The sequence below is a fragment of the Sorex fumeus genome, unplaced genomic scaffold, assembly GCF_029834395.1.
Source record: "Sorex fumeus unplaced genomic scaffold, SorFum_2.1 ptg000011l, whole genome shotgun sequence".
Taxonomy (NCBI): Eukaryota; Metazoa; Chordata; class Mammalia; order Eulipotyphla; family Soricidae; genus Sorex; species Sorex fumeus.
In genome coordinates this window covers 5662451-5677500 of record NW_026606068.1, presented here as the reverse complement: position 1 = coordinate 5677500, position 15050 = coordinate 5662451, and the positions used below count along the sequence as shown (strand labels likewise).

At 55.9% G+C, this 15050-nt stretch overlaps 1 protein-coding gene across 1 annotated transcript in view; it reads left to right on the top strand.

Moving 5' to 3' along the window:
• The first annotated feature begins 6041 nt into the window (after positions 1-6041).
• Positions 6042-15050, top strand: part of SLC25A33 (solute carrier family 25 member 33) — a 28226-nt gene continuing 19217 nt past the window's right edge. The window contains exons 1-2 of the mRNA XM_056110991.1: positions 6042-6228; positions 14231-14410. Coding sequence (XP_055966966.1) covers positions 6173-6228; positions 14231-14410 — 236 coding nt within the window. The 5' untranslated portion in view covers positions 6042-6172. The remainder of the gene's footprint in view (positions 6229-14230; positions 14411-15050) is intronic.

Genomic DNA, 15050 nt, shown 5'->3' with positions numbered 1-15050 from the left:
AGGGTGTGTTGCTTTCTCCTTCCCTCAGCTAGTAATCCATTTAAACAGTCATAGTGAATTTACTTCTTAAAATACATAATTCTAGCAATGTCATTTTGTATGAACACAGTGAGAGAGCTTAAAGGTTGGCTCTTCCTGGGGACACCCCAGTCTTCAGTCCTCAGGCCAGGTTAGTCTTCCCCAAACCCAGCAGGGTTTCTTATTCAGTTATTCTTTTTGGGGTCATGACAGAGTTTGTCCCATGACCCAGCTCTTAAATCATTATACTTATGATGCTTAGCGTGTGCCCTTTCGATGCCAGGGGAATTTACAGCTTGCCCTGGGTGCACCCAGTTCCTTCATCAGGACCTTGTTTTTGGAGTGCGCGGAATTAGGGGCAACTGAGACTTGAAACACTGAAACACTGTCCTCCCATTGTTCATCCATTTCTTCGAGTGGGTGCCAGTAATGTCTCCACTGTGAGACTTGTTACTGTTTTTGCCATATCGAATACGCCACAGGGAGCTTGCCAGGCTCTGCCATGTGGGCAGGATACTCTCAGTAGCTTGCTGGGCTCTCCGAGAGGGATGGAGGAATCCAACCCGGGTTGGCCGCATGCAAGGCAAACGCCCTACCCGCTGTGCTATCACTCCAGCCCAACTGAGCTTAAGTCAAGCAAATATGGTTGTCCAGGAGTAAATATTATTTTGGAGTCAATTAACTCCCACGTTACAAAGTATAGCATGAACTGTCTTCCTGTGTCTATACAAAAAGAACGTTGTTAAACCATGCAAATGACATAAAGGAAAGAGAAATGCAATGTAGGATTATTAGTGCCTGATGGAACTGGGTGTGCCTTAGTTGCACTGTTGTGGGAGTGACTCAGTAAACCTAACTCCCGAGGGAGGAGCAAGGACACCCCAGAGTTATCCAACACCAACGTTTTCCCACTATCTCTGTGACCCTTTGTCTCTGTTCGTCATCTCCTCTTTAACTCCCTAAGTCATTTATTTATTTTCTTTTTTTTTGCTTTTTGGGTCACACCCGGCAATACACAGGGGTTACTCCTGGCTCTGCACTCAGGAATTACCCCTGGCGGTGCTCAGGGGACCATATGGGATGTTGGGAATCGAACCCGGGTTGGCCGCTTGCAAGGCAAATGCCCTACCCGCTGTGCTATTGCTCCAGTCCCATATTTTCTTTTTTTTTTAATGTAGGAGTATACAGCTATTTATTCAGCCACTGATTAAACTGATTGGACTAGGCATGAACCCTGCCTTAATTTTTTAAAATTTTAAAAAAAATTTTCATAAAGTTGTTCACAATAATGATTTACATTCAATATTTCAACACCAATCCCACCACCACTACTTTGAATCTTCCCCCTATCACCCCAGCCTGCCCCTCAGGCAGAGGCCAAATAATTTATTTTGTATTGTTTGCCATGAATAGTATGAGGTGTCACGCAGCCGAGAAAGTGGCCACGCGCTCCTGTAATTCTAAAATTTTTAAATATTTGGGGTCTGGAGCCATCTCTGCAGTGTGCTGCTCTCTTCAAAGATTCGTTTGTGAGTCTCTGAATCATAGTCGTTAAAGCTCTTGAATGGCGCCCAGAGGCAGTTCGTGGATGTGACTGCCAGGGAACCAGACGGGCCAGGAGATGGGGTAAGGTCACCTGTTCCCAACTCCGTGAGGACTGGAGTTTTCAGTCACTAGTCCCTCACTCCACGCCAGGCTTTTTCCACTTGGGGAGCTCCAGACGGGGGTGGGTAAGATCCCTCCCCACCCCAAGGGACCAGCCCTGGCAGTCGACCTCCACTACCCAATGGCCACCACACTTCAGGCCACTTTCTGGACTGCGAGGCTGCTTTGACACATCATAGGACACTGCCTACCCCCTTGTCCATAATTACCAAACCTGTTTGATGGAGTTCAGACAGTTGCAACAGATCATAGAGAGAAATATATATTCTTGGAGTGCCCGGCAAGCTACCGAGAGTATCCTGCCTGCACGGGCAGAGCCTGGCAAGCTACCTGTGTCGTGTTCGTTATGCCAAAGCCAATAACTATAATGGGTCTCATTCCCCTGACCCTGAAAGAGCCTCCAATCGTTGGGAAAGACGAGTAAGGAGAAGCTGCTAAAATCTCAGGGCTGGGACGAATAGAGACGTTACTGGCGCCTGCTCGAGTATGACAGTGATGACAGGGATGACAGGGATGACCGTGATACAGTGATGCCATCCCGCATACCTGGATTTTTCAGCAGATTCATTCTCATACGTTGGGGGCTTGGGATGAGCCTGTGAAGGTCAGCCGTAAGCGTGGTGGCGATTGGGTTCTGGAGGTTTGTGGCTGCCGGGATTCATTTGAGGCAGGCAGAAGGACACACCTGCTCCCTCCAAGGTGCCCCCGTGAGCTCAGCCAGGCACAGGCTGGGAGACATCTCTGCAACACGCTGCTCTCCTCCAAGATTCATTTGTGAATCTCTGAACCATGGCCATTAATGCACTTAAATGCCTTCCTTTGATCTCTTGAGAGATTTATTTATGGGTCTCTGAAGCAAGGCCAATAAATGAGCTCCTATAGCTAAGTTGGAGGTGGTTTGTAGGCGTGACTCCCACATACCTGACTTTTGGCCGTTTAATTTCTTGGGAAACTTGGTCCCAAGTTGTTGGGTCCGACCGGAGGCACAACGGCAGGCACCATCAGGTACAGGCTGACCTGCTGCGTGGCACCCTATCCCATCTTTTATTTATTTTTTAAGAGGAAGGGTTGGACCACTTTCGGCAGAGCTCAGGGCTTACTCCAGGCTTTGTGCTCAGGGATCACTCGTGGAAGTGCTCAGGGGACCATATGAATGTGTGGGATCAAACCAGCATCAGCCGTGTGCGAGGCCTTCCCTGCTGGAGTGTCTCTCTGGCCCTTTTCTTTGATTTTATTTGGCTTTGGATTTGGGGCCACACATCCAGCTGCACTCAGGGCCTTCTCCTGGCACACTGCTTGGGAACACTCACTCTTGTGAGTGCTGGGGGGATCCTGACACTTCTGGGACTGAAGCCAGACCTCTGGCCTGCAAAGCCTGCATGTCGCCTTGGGTCCCTCTCGGGCACAAAGCAGGCCATGGGGGCCAGAGTGACAGTACAGCAGGGAAGGCAATTTGCCGCGACACAGCTATCCGGTTCAATCTCTGCCATCCCACACGATCCCCTGAGCACTGCCAGGAGTAATTCCTGAGCACAGAGCCAGGAGTAATCCCTGAGCATTGCCAGGTGTGCCCCCCAAAACAAAAACAAACAAAAATAGTTGTGAGATCACAGGAGAGCTTCGGCCCAAGAGGTGGACTGGAGAACATTTGCAAGGCCTGTTGGTTTCATTTCCTCTTTGTGTCCTTTTATCTCTATCTGGTCAACACTTTGGCCAAATATTTGCTTTCCCTTCTTCCGGTAAGTTGTCTGCCTCCATCTGAAGTCCTAAGTTCCCGCCTCCATGTACCTGCTTCAGACCCCGACTGCTGGTTCTAGAGCCTGGTACCTTTGTGGGTTCCCAGAGATGCAAAAAAAATTTTTTTTTGGGGGGGGTCACACCAAACAAAGGCTAAAGACTTACTCCTTGCTGGCTCTCAGGGATCACTCCTGGCAGGCTCAGGGGATCACACGGGATGAAGGAAAAAAGTACTGGGAAAACGCAGTGTACGAGACAAGCACCCTGCCTGCTGTACTGTCGCTCTGGTTTCCAACAAAATTTTTAAAAATGTTTTTCCTCTTGGGGCTGGAGGGGAGGACATTTGCCTTGCTTATCCGACAGACCTGGGTTTGATCCCCAGCATCTTTGATGGTTCCCAAAGCTCTGCCAGGAGTAATTCTGAGTGCGGAGCCAGGAGGAACCCGAGCTTTGCTGGGTGAACCAAAAAGCCTAAATAAATAAATAAATAAAATAAAGTTTTTCTCTTGCTAATTTTTTTTTTTTTTGTTTTGTCTTTAGGGCCCACACCTGACAGTGCTCTGAGCTCTTCCTGGTTGTGGGTGGGAGGTGTGGGGAGAGAGTGAGGAACATACAACTTCGGGAATTGAGCCTGGGGCCTCAAGCAGGCAAGTGCCCTGTTGCATGCCTGGCACCTCTTGTTAATCTGCTTATGTCATATCTATGATTAGAACAAAAAGCCCTAGAGATTTCCTCCCTAAACAGTTCGTGAAGGGGCCAGATTGCTAGTTCGGCAAGGAGGGTCCTGGCCTTGCATACAGCCAACCCTGGGTTCACACCTGGCAGTGCTCAGGGTTTACTCCTGGTGGTACTCAGGGGACCATACAGGGTGCTGGGGATCGAATCCGGGTTGACCGCATGCAAGGCAAAGTGCCCCACACGCTGTGTTGTTGTTCCAGGCCCCAGAGCGCAACATTTTGACTGGCATGTCCAGACTTTACCCCGAAAATGGCCTCGTCTGCCTCCTCCTCCCCATTCCCAGAGGACCGGGAAGACATGTTGGGGCCACCACAGACAAGGCAGGACAAGGCAGGACAAGGCAGCAGCAGTGTCGTAGGGGACCGAGGAGAGAGAAGCTGGGTCCCCCACATGTCCAAGGATGCCGGGAGTCCAGCCTGCAGAGGGGGGGATGACTAGGTCACGTTCCAGGACACAAGGAGACTCGACCTCGCATTGCATCAGTCACTCAGGAGCCAATGACCTTGGGCAAATCGATCCTGTGTGTCCATAGAAAGGGCAAAAAAACAACAGGGTGGCGAGCACCTCCGCCTCCACTGAGGGCACAGTGAAAAAGGCCAGGCCTGCACGCTGGATTCCTGCGGGCAAGCTGTCCCGTGCAGGCTGGGGGACAGCATGGTGGGGGTGGGGGGCTGGAATCATGCTGAAGCAGGGAGCAGTTGTTTCCGGGTTAAAGGGCACCATGTTCTTTCCTCCCATCTATTGGGCTCTGCCAGAATTTGGAAGATGCAGAACCTGGAAGAAACTCAGCTTTCCCCTTCCTCTTTGATTTTCTTCCGCCCCCTCTCCCCCCACCTCTCCGTAGTTAGAGCACCGGTGTGGCTCCCTCCCATCCCCCTTTCCTGGCCTGGGAATAAATGGCTTTAATAGAGGGCACTGGCTGGATCCACCAGTGAGCATTCACTCCTGCAAGAGTTGTTTTTCAAGGGTGCAGCAATCAAATACCGGGCTCCCTGATAGCCCGTCTCATTAAGCCATCCGTGTTTACACACAGTGCTCCAGCCCTTGGGTCAGCTCTTGAGTTCGGAAAACAAAGGGCTAGTATACTCTGCGCTGGGTGTGTGTGACCGAGACAGGAACAAGGACACTGGCAATTGCTGGCTTGGCCTCCGGTGACTGCACAAGGCAGTGTCACCACCAGGACAGGAAATACAAGTGTCTGAGCAGCCTGGCAGGGAAAGGGAGGCCCTGGGCCTTCATTGCGATTCCCGAGTGGCCGGGACCCCAGAAAACCGGGCGCCTCTCGTGGGAAGCTGGGAGGACAATTTAAGCCAGAGAAGGCAACAAAGTAACTGCAGAAACCAGCGTGCTGACACTCAGGGGAGTCACGTGGGCGGTCCCGCGGCCGGGAGCCGGGTAAGAGGACACCGACCAGGCAGGGCCGCATGCTCGTGGGCCCCACGGGCAGGCAGACGGAGGAACAGCTTAAAGGTGCCAGCCTGGAGCGCAGAATCAGGCCGGGAGGGGGTCGGCGGAGAGAGCCCCCACGGCGCGTGGCCGCTGCACGCTGCACCCGGCCCGGCTCCTTCTGGAAGAACGACAAAGACATCAAAGGACGATAGGGGTGCCCCGAAGGCTTAGGCCCGGTCGGGTCACGTGGCTTCCCTCGGCGGAGAGACGTGGCAGCTAACCGGCGACTCGCGTACCTGGCGACACGGCGAGGGGACGGGAACTCGAAAAAGCCAGCGCGGGGCCGCGCGCGGGCCCAGGCCGCGGCGCGGGCGCGCGCTCGGGCGGCCAGGCCCCGCCCCCGCCCGCCGGCCAATGGGGAGGCGGCGTGCGGGCCACACCCCCGCGCGGCCCCGCCCCGCCACGTGACGGCCGCGCGCCCGGCTCGGGCTTCCGCGCTGCGGGCGAGCCGGGCGGCGGGCGCTCGGGCCGGGCGGGGGTCGCGGGCAGGGGGCGCCGCCCGAGCGGTCCGCGCGCCTCCCTCGCAGCGGCGGCGGCGGCTGCGGGCCGCGGAACCGGCGCGGCCATGGCTTCGAGCGCTCCGCAGAAGGAGAACACGCTGCTGCACCTCTTCGCCGGCGGGTGAGTCCCTGCGGGTCGGGGTCGCGGCAGCGCCGCGCGGGGCCCGCTCGCCGCAAGGACCCCCGCAAGGGGCGACCGGGCCGCGCAGGGCAGCGGGCCAAGGAGGGCCGGGCTGCGGGGGGCGCCGGGGGCTCGATCGGGGGTCCTGGGGGACACGGCGGGCGCTGTTGGGAGGCCTGGGGGCTCGGGGCGCGCTACTGGGGGGCCTGGGGGACACGAGGGCGCTATTGGGGGCCTGGCGGACACGGGGGCGCTCTTGGGGGCCTGGGGGACACGAGGGCGCTATTGGGGGGCCTGGGGGACACGAGGGCGCTATTGGGGGGCCTGGGGGACACGGGGGCGCTATTGGGGGGCCTGGGGGACACGGGGGCGCTATTGGGGGGCCTGGGGGACACGGGGGCGCTATTGGGGGACCTGGAGGACACCGGGGCGTTATTGGGGGCCTGGGGGGACAGGAGGGCGCTATTGGAGGGCCTGGGGGGACACGAGGGCGCTATTGCGGGACCTGGGGGACACGAGGGCGCTATTGGGGGCCTGGGGGGACATGAGGGCGCTATTGGGGGGCCTGAGGGGACACGGGGGCGCTATTGGGGGGCCTGGAAGACACCGGGGCGTTATTGGGGGCCTGGGGGGACACGAGGGCGCTATTGGGGGCCTGGGGGACACGGGTCGCTATTGGGGGGCCTGGGGGACACGAGGGTGCTATTGGGAGGCCTGGAGGACACCGGGGCGTTATTGGGGGCCTGGGGGGACACGAGGGCGCTATTAGAGGCCCTGGGGGACACGAGGGCGCTATTGGAGGCCCTGGAGGACACCGGGGCGTTATTGGGGACACAGGGAGCGCTATTGGGTGGCTGGAAAGCGCTATTAGGGGGCCCTGGGGACATGGGGGGGACGCTCTGGAGGACCCTGGGGGGCACGTGGGGCACTGTTGGGGACCCTGCGGGCCCGGGGGCCGTATTGGGGGGCCCTGGGGAAATGGGGGGGTGCTACTGGAGGCCCTGGGCGTCCGGGGTGCTAATGGGGGCCCTGGGGACACGGGGGCGCTGTCGGGGGCCGGGGGAGGCGGAGGGCTGCGGCTGGGAGCAGGGGGAGGGGGTGTTGACAGCGGCGCGGGCGTCACGGGAAGGCGCGCCCCGGCTTCCTTGCATCAGCGCGCACCTGATGCTTTGCAGCGCGCGCACCTATTTTTAGGCGGATGGGCCCGCCGTGGGGCGAGGAAGGGAGCCCGTGTCCCCACCCCGCCGGCAGGGAATGGGAGTGACGAGCGCCTGAGTGTCAGGGACGCCGCAGTGGCTGTGGGCCCCTGTGACGTCTTCCAAATGTCTGGAGGCTCCTTGGAGAGCCTCAGGGCTTGTCGTCATGAGCGTGGGGCCTGCAGCGGAGTGAAAATGGAATTTTCGTTTCCTCCTGGGTGTTTTCCTGGCAGCTGAGTATACCTGGGAAGGTAACTCAGCTGAAAGTGCTCAGACTCCTACAGGGGTGGGGGTGGGGGTCAGGCCATGCCTTTGTTTCCCCAACCCAGAGTGGGTTGTAAACAGAAAGAATCCCTCAGAGGATTTCTCCTTCTGCCCCACCAACTGCCACTCCCTTTACAGTTTTCTTTGAAAGGGACCCGGGGCAGGGAAGCCTTCACTTTAGACTTTGTTCATTTGTCCTTCTGGGGAGTTTTTAACAAGCTCTCGAGTCACCAAAGTCATTTGTCGCACCAAGAAGGATGATCCTTTATGTGACTTACCACCCGGGCGGTTTTCGTTTCGGAGCTGGTGCAGCGGGTGGAGTGGCCGCGCAGGCTGGCCGTGTAATAGATGGCCCTGTCGGGGGCAATATCCTGGCGCGCCCTTCACCCTGCCCTCTCGCTGGTTTCCCTGCCTGGCGAGGGAGGAGAGTCCCCAGGGCAGGACTGACGGCTCCGTGGCAGGTCTATTAGCCTGCGTGGGAAGTTCTAGTGTTTGCCGGTGCCACAGCAGTGCTCCATGGCCAGGAGAGAAATCTGGGACAGCCCCACAAACACAGACACATGCACACACACACACACACACACACACACACACACACACACGGATACCATCAATTAGCTTCTAGATCTCTCCCAACAATGACGTGCACGGACTTGTGTCTCTTGGGAGCACCGTTAAAGGAGCTCTGTGTGCCTTGCAAGGCGGGTTGCCGGCGGCTCGTCAAGTGGGGAGTGTGGGAGTAAACTGAGGAAAGTTCATCCCTACCCGACTCACCTCGGCTCCCAGCACTGGGGAGAGGCCTGGCCCAGATCCTCACCTCAGCGCAGGCCTCCCAGACTCTTGCCTCTCCCTCGCAGGAAGGCGTTTCAGGAGACTGCGGTGATGAAGCAAGTTCTCCAGGCAGTTCTCACTGGAACTTTATTTACACAGCCTTGAGGGAGAGGAAGGGAGAAGGACCGTGTTAAAGAGGGAGCATAGGTTTCCCCAGAGTGGGAAAGGTAAGCAGAGCAACAGCAAGTGGCCAAGGGACGTGTTGGAAAGAGGACCTTGAAGAGCGAGCCCTCGGCGGCCTGTATGCAGTTCTCCCAAAGGGATTTTCCTGGAGTTTTGCACCCGTAAAAAGTCTGGGTGTTGTCACAGGAAAACCTGTGGCCTTCTCAGAATCTTCTGGGCTCTTCTGTAGCTTCTCCTGGCCTGAGGGTCCACCCTTCTCTTGAGTGGTGCCTCAGTTTCTCCCTCCCATAAAAGGCTCCGGGTCTGTCTGTCCAAGGAATGTGGTCTCCGTGCCTCTTCAGCTTTGGCCGTCTCTGCCTAAGTTTTTATTATTGCTGTTTCCCCAAAGTGCATTACCAGGGTCCCCTACCTGTCTCCCTCCAGCAGGTGTGACTGTCCCTGCTGAGACAGCTGACCAGCGGGCTCTGCGGCCCCCAGTGAGGAGCTGAGCTGGCATCTTTCCCGAGAACTCAGTTCACTTCATTGAAAAGAAGTCAAGCTCCTCCTTTTAAAAATCTAACCCCGTTTCTTCTGTTTATTGAATATCCCTGGAAACTTGCATCAGACACATTTAGCACTGAGTGGATTGGATTGACGCGAGAAAGCGCCCCAGCAAACACGCTTGTTACCCAGGAGTCCTGCCCTTGCTTTTCATCTGTTTACTGCATCTCATTGAGAGATGCTGGAACTGCAGTACAGAGGGGAGGGCATCTGTCTGACCTGAGGGAACCCCCAGCACCCTAGAGGGCCCAGAGCCCACCAGGAGTGACCCCTGAGTGTAGAGCCAGGAATAAGCCCTGAGCACAGCTGGATGTGGCCCCCAAACAAACAAAGTGCCAAAATCCTTGGGTGGGGCTCTGCAGGATTCTTAGCCACTGAAGGGTTGGGAGTCTGTTGAGAGTCCCGCAGGCTTTCTTCAGTCCGAGTGCAGTGACCTGAAGGGCTGGTCACACTCACAGATGGGCTGGGGGTGGGGGTCCAGAATAGATCTTGTTTCTAAATAAGACAAGGCCTTATTTTTGTGGCTTTTATCTTTTGTCAAATATACTTAACCTCATCTCTAAAATGTCATTTTTTTAATGCTATGTCCTATCTGTAGAGTTTTAATGTGTGTGTGTGTGTGTGTGCGTAAAATTCATGATATCTTAAACACTCCATATTTTACCCTATTCCTACTGTGGATTCTTGTCACCGGGTGGACCCCTAAGCTGAGATTTCGTCCCTCTGCATTTTGATCTGTATCTGCTAATGGTTGTCTTGGAAACACTAAGGCACAAATGTTGATACAGTTGCTAGGGGGTACTGGCCAGAAACGGGCTTATTTGAAATGCTTAACGAATCTTGGAGGGGATAAATGCATTGTGCGTCGTATCGCACAGTTCACGTCTGATGCCCAGAACAGAAACTGATTTATTTCATCGAGTGTGTGATAGCACAGCGGTAGGGTGTTTGCCTTGTGCGCGGCCCGGCCCAGACGAGCCGGGTTCGATTCCTTCGCCCCTCTCGGAGAGCCCGGCAAGCTACCAAGAGTATCTCGCCCGTACGGCAAAGCCTGGCAAACTATCTGTAGCTTATTCGATATGCCAAACACAGTAACAGCAAAGACTCACAATGGAGACATTACTGGGCCCCCTCGATTAACAAGGGGAGGTCAGTGACAGTATTTCAGATATATGACGATTTTTTTTTTTTGCTTGTTTTGTTTTGGGGCCACACCCGGGTCTGTACTCCACTCCTGGAGGGCTGAGGGGACCATCTGGTACCAGGGCTAGAGCCTGGGCTGGCTGCGTGCAAGGCCAGCACCCTGTATTATCTCTCTGCCCCTGCCCCCACCCCTTTTTTTGATTGTTTGGTGCCAAAGATCAAACCCAGAACTTTACACATGCCAGGCCTCTGCTCTGCCTGACCTGCCTCCTGGCCCCAGTGACAATGTCTTAAAAACCTGTGTGGTGTTCAGGTGGAAGCTCCTGCTAGAAGTTAGGGTGATTCCTCACACCCCTCCCCAGGTTGCTTTCCATGGGAGTCGCTCCTGCTGTGATTGACTCGGAAGCGGCTTCACTGTGTGGATTCGGGATGTCATTTCTGAAACCGTGCTAGCTAGCCTCAGGCAGGTTCTTGTGGATTTGTGAGAGATTCTGAGTCTTCATATTCAGAAAATACTCTCAGAAAATACCCCGGGATCTTCTATTTATTCAGGATGCCATTTAAAATGTTCCTTCCGGATCCGATAGTAGACAGGAAACTGCATCAGAAGGAAGACAGCGGCAGCATCAAACAACATATGAAGGGAATGAAAATAGAATTTGCATAATCGGATTCTTTGCAGCCTTGTGCCAGAGATAGTCAGCTAAAACCTTCCCTGAAAGTTTGGTATCTACAGAGAGGCTTGTGTTTTTCAACCATGGAAGCAGCCGGGAAGTGGAGAAATTGCAGTAGCCTCCAAAGATTGCAGGCTTTCTGCAGTCTGATTTGTTGGTAGAGTCCATCTTGTTGCTGCCTGTGAGATCTGGAGCTGGAGGCCAGTTTACTTACTGGCTGGGCCATGGTTAGAATGAAGAATCTGTGTCTTAAAGAGAGTGTGTGCAGAAGACAGATGCTTTTTCGGCCCGACCCAGCGATGCTCAGGGGTTCCTCCTGGTTCCGCACTCGGGAATCCCTCCTGGTGGTGCTTGGGGAGCCGTATGGGAGGTGGGGGGTCGGCTGCCTGCCAGGCAAATGCCCTCTTGGCTGTGCAATTGCTTGGTATAGTAGCACAGCCAGGAGTGCTACCAAGAAGACAGATTCTGGAAATAATCTCATTTTCCAAATGTGCCCTTGAGACTGAGCTAGTAGGTAAACTTTTGTGTGCATAATTAAAGCTGTTTATACCCACTGAAAGGAGTAGGAGGGGCCGTGTCACCACTGTCCTGAGGGTGGAGCTCTGCCGAGCTGCAAGTAAGACAGGAGTCAAGGGCTAAATGGTGACGAGTGTCTTAGGTGATAGACACAAGAAATGCAAAGCTTGGATTCAAGCCGGAAGGAAGGAAGATGGGAAAGGGTGTGGGGAGTCAGACTGTCTCTGCTCGGGCCCCTGGACCCTGCCCGGCTGTGACTGGTTTGCTCTGAATGGAATCTCCCTCCAGAATTCTCCATGACCTTTGGCAGCAGAGATGCAACAGCCTTACCTGAGCAGAGCAGGGAGGCCCATCAGGAAGTTTCCTCGTGACTCTTGGAAACAGCTGAGCCCAGGGGATGGAGCGCAGTGGGGAGGCCTGCCTGCTGGCCTTGCGTGCGGCCGGCCCGGGTCTGATCGCCCAGAGCCCCCCAGGAGTGATTCCTGAGCACAGAGCCGCGAGGAAGCCCCGAGCCCCACCAGCTACGGCCCTGAAACACAGCCTCCCGGAACCCATGTCCTGGCCGCAGCTGCTGGCCACTTGGGTCTCTGGCAGCTGTGCTGGTCAGACGCGGGGTCCCAGGGAGAGCCAGGCTGGGGGAGGCGCTGGTGGCAGTAGCTCTGCCATGTCTGTCGGGGGACCCGCATGTGATTCAAGGCAGAGCGCACCTGTTCCTTCCGCTGCGGCTTCTGGCGCCGTGAGCCAGAGAACCTACGCGCTGTGCATGACTTGGGGCCGAAACCTGGAATGGGTTGGATTGCCCGCAAACTGTGGCTGTCGAACCCGGGGTTTGTGTTAGGATGGGGGGGTGCTGGTTCCTGGGGAGGGCCAGCCCCACAAGGCCCCCCCTGTGGCACTCCTATCCTGCCCGCTCTGGGCTAACAAGGACTCCAGCACGGCCGAGCTCTGGGGGCCCGTGAGTCAGGCCTTCCCTGCGTACTGACCTGGGACGAAACCCGAGTGCCCAGCCTGCCCCGAGCGCGAACTCACCGGCTCTCTGATGTCAGAGCTGACCTCGAAGCAGTTGGCCAGTGGAGCGTGACCGTGCCCTGGAATTTGATTTCCACATCTCTATGCCCGATCTACCTTGTGGGCCCTCCGGGCCCCGCTTTCCCAATGCACACGCTTTTCATGATAGGCAGAATAATTTGCTTTGGGGGCAGAGCAATAGCACAGCGGGCAGGGCGTTTGCCCGGCATGCCGCCGACCCGGGTTCAATCCCCGGCATCCCAGGGTCCCCTGAGCACCGCCAGGAGTGATTCCTGAGTGCAGAGCCAGGAGGAACCCCTGTACATCGCCGAGTATGGCCCTCCCCCCCAAAAAAAGAATAATTTGTTTTGCATGCTTGGGCATGGGTTAATAGTTTGGGTTTTGGGGGACCCGATAGTGCAGTGGTTAAGGCTCCTGCCTTGCAACTGACCCACATTCGATCCCCACATGGTTTTCTGAATCTACCAAGTGTGACTCCCCCCAAAACAAAAGTTTTATTGTATTTTCAGGGGGTGGGTCTCTCTCAGCAATCCCCACGCCCGCGGTTCTGGGGTCCAGCACGGCCGGTCCTCCTGCTCTTCAAGTCTGCCTGGCATTCAGCCGCATGGCAGATCTAAGCAGAACCATTATCTGGGTCCTTCCGTCAGGGCAGTCGGGCTGGGCCTGCCCCGTGCTCCGCCACGGGATGTCCTGGCTCCAGTGAGCGCAGGGCCTGGCCAGGGGACTGGCGGGGACAGTGGCGCCCAGCCTCCTGGTGGAGCCACTCTTGTGCTGGGTCAGCCCGCCCTCCTCCTGCTGGTGTTTGTCGTTGCGGTGGACCTGCCACGTCCCCTTCCTAGGAGGATGGGGGTCCAGAGGGGAGTCCCCCTGGCCTCGGTGGCCCGGTAGCCCCTTTACAGATAAAGAATCCCTCAGCAGGTCTGAGCGATCGTACAGCGGGAGGGCCTTGCACACTGCCCACTCCGGTTTAGTCCGTCCCCTGCAGTCATCAAACCAGCCAGGAGTAAGCTCTGGGCACCTCTGAGTACAGCGCACAGGCATGCGGGGCCCCTTCTGTGGCTGCGAGGCACGTGTGGGCCGTGGGCTTGTAGGCGCATCTGGGCCGGACTGTTCGGGAAAGGAAGGGGGCGGGTATCCAGGTCCCAGGGAGCTGCCTGGGAGGAAGAATTCCCGCTTTAATGCCGGTGATGTTTCCAAAGGGAGACAGTGAAAGGGGTCAGGGCGCCAGGAACCCAGGGGATGAATTGCCCGTCCTGCAGAAACTCGAGAGCATTCCGATTCCAAGTAAGCTTCCGGTTCAGTTTCCATGGAGTCCAGCGGGTCGGTCCAAATAAAGGCCGTGCCTTGAATTTCGGAGGAGTAGCATTATACAAATAACTGGTTTTACAGCGGAAAGATGTCATTTTCTGAGATTGTCTGTGCGCCGTGGGAGGGAAACTGGAATGTCTAGCAGTAAGAGATCGGGAAAATGTTATCCCTGGATACAACGTGTTTCCTCCTGGAGGGGCTCTGGGGCCCGAAACAGGGCGGGCAGAGCCGGTGCCATCCCCTGGCGTAAGAGAGAGAACCAGCTCCCCGCAGGGTTGTGAACGTGGGGTCCCTGGGTCCGGGGCTCTCTGGCACAGTGGAGCTCGGCCGCGGCAGGGGTGGCTACATCTCACAGAGTCGTCTGCTGTCTCCCTGCAGGTGTGGGGGGACCGTGGGCGCGATCTTCACGTGTCCACTCGAAGTCATCAAGACGCGGTTACAGTCTTCGAGGTTAGCCCTCGGGACAGTCTACTACCCTCAGGTGAACCTGGGGACCATCAGCGGAGCTGGAGTGGTGAGACCAACGTCGGTGACGCCAGGACTCCTCCAAGTTCTGAAGTAAGTCCCCGCCCCACGCACCCAGAGGACAGAGCTTCTGCTTCCCCTGCAACCTTCGTTTTGCGTTTGGATTTGGGAATGATTTTCATTTCCAGGAAAGATGCAAAATAACGTTTAGTAGAATGATTGTAAAACATAATTGTTTTGTGCCAGCTTCTTTCATTACTATTACTGCATTTTAATTAATACATCTCGTTTGCATACCGAGCAGCTAGTAAGTAAGTCAAGGTGAGTTGAGTGGCTTATCTGCTTCTGCTGAATGCAAAAATTAGTCGTTCGAAACTCCTGACGACAGTGTCTGGTATCTTTAGTTTCACTGAGAGGTTGAGTGTGTAATAGCTGATTTTATTTTATTTTATTTATTTATTTGCTTTTTGGGTCACACCCGGCAATGCACAGGGGTTACTCCTGGCTCTGCACTCAGAAATCACTCCTGGCGGTGCTCAGGGGACCCTATGGGATGCTGGGAATCGAACCCGGGTCGGCCGCGTGCAAGGCAAACGTCCAACCCACTGTGCTATTGCTCCAACTCCTAATAGCTGATTTTAATAGGGAAATTCAGGCTATCTGAAACTCCTGCTCTGGAGAAGGGGACGACTCAGCTCAGCGCTCATTCGAGGAAAGGCCGAGTGGCCGGGGA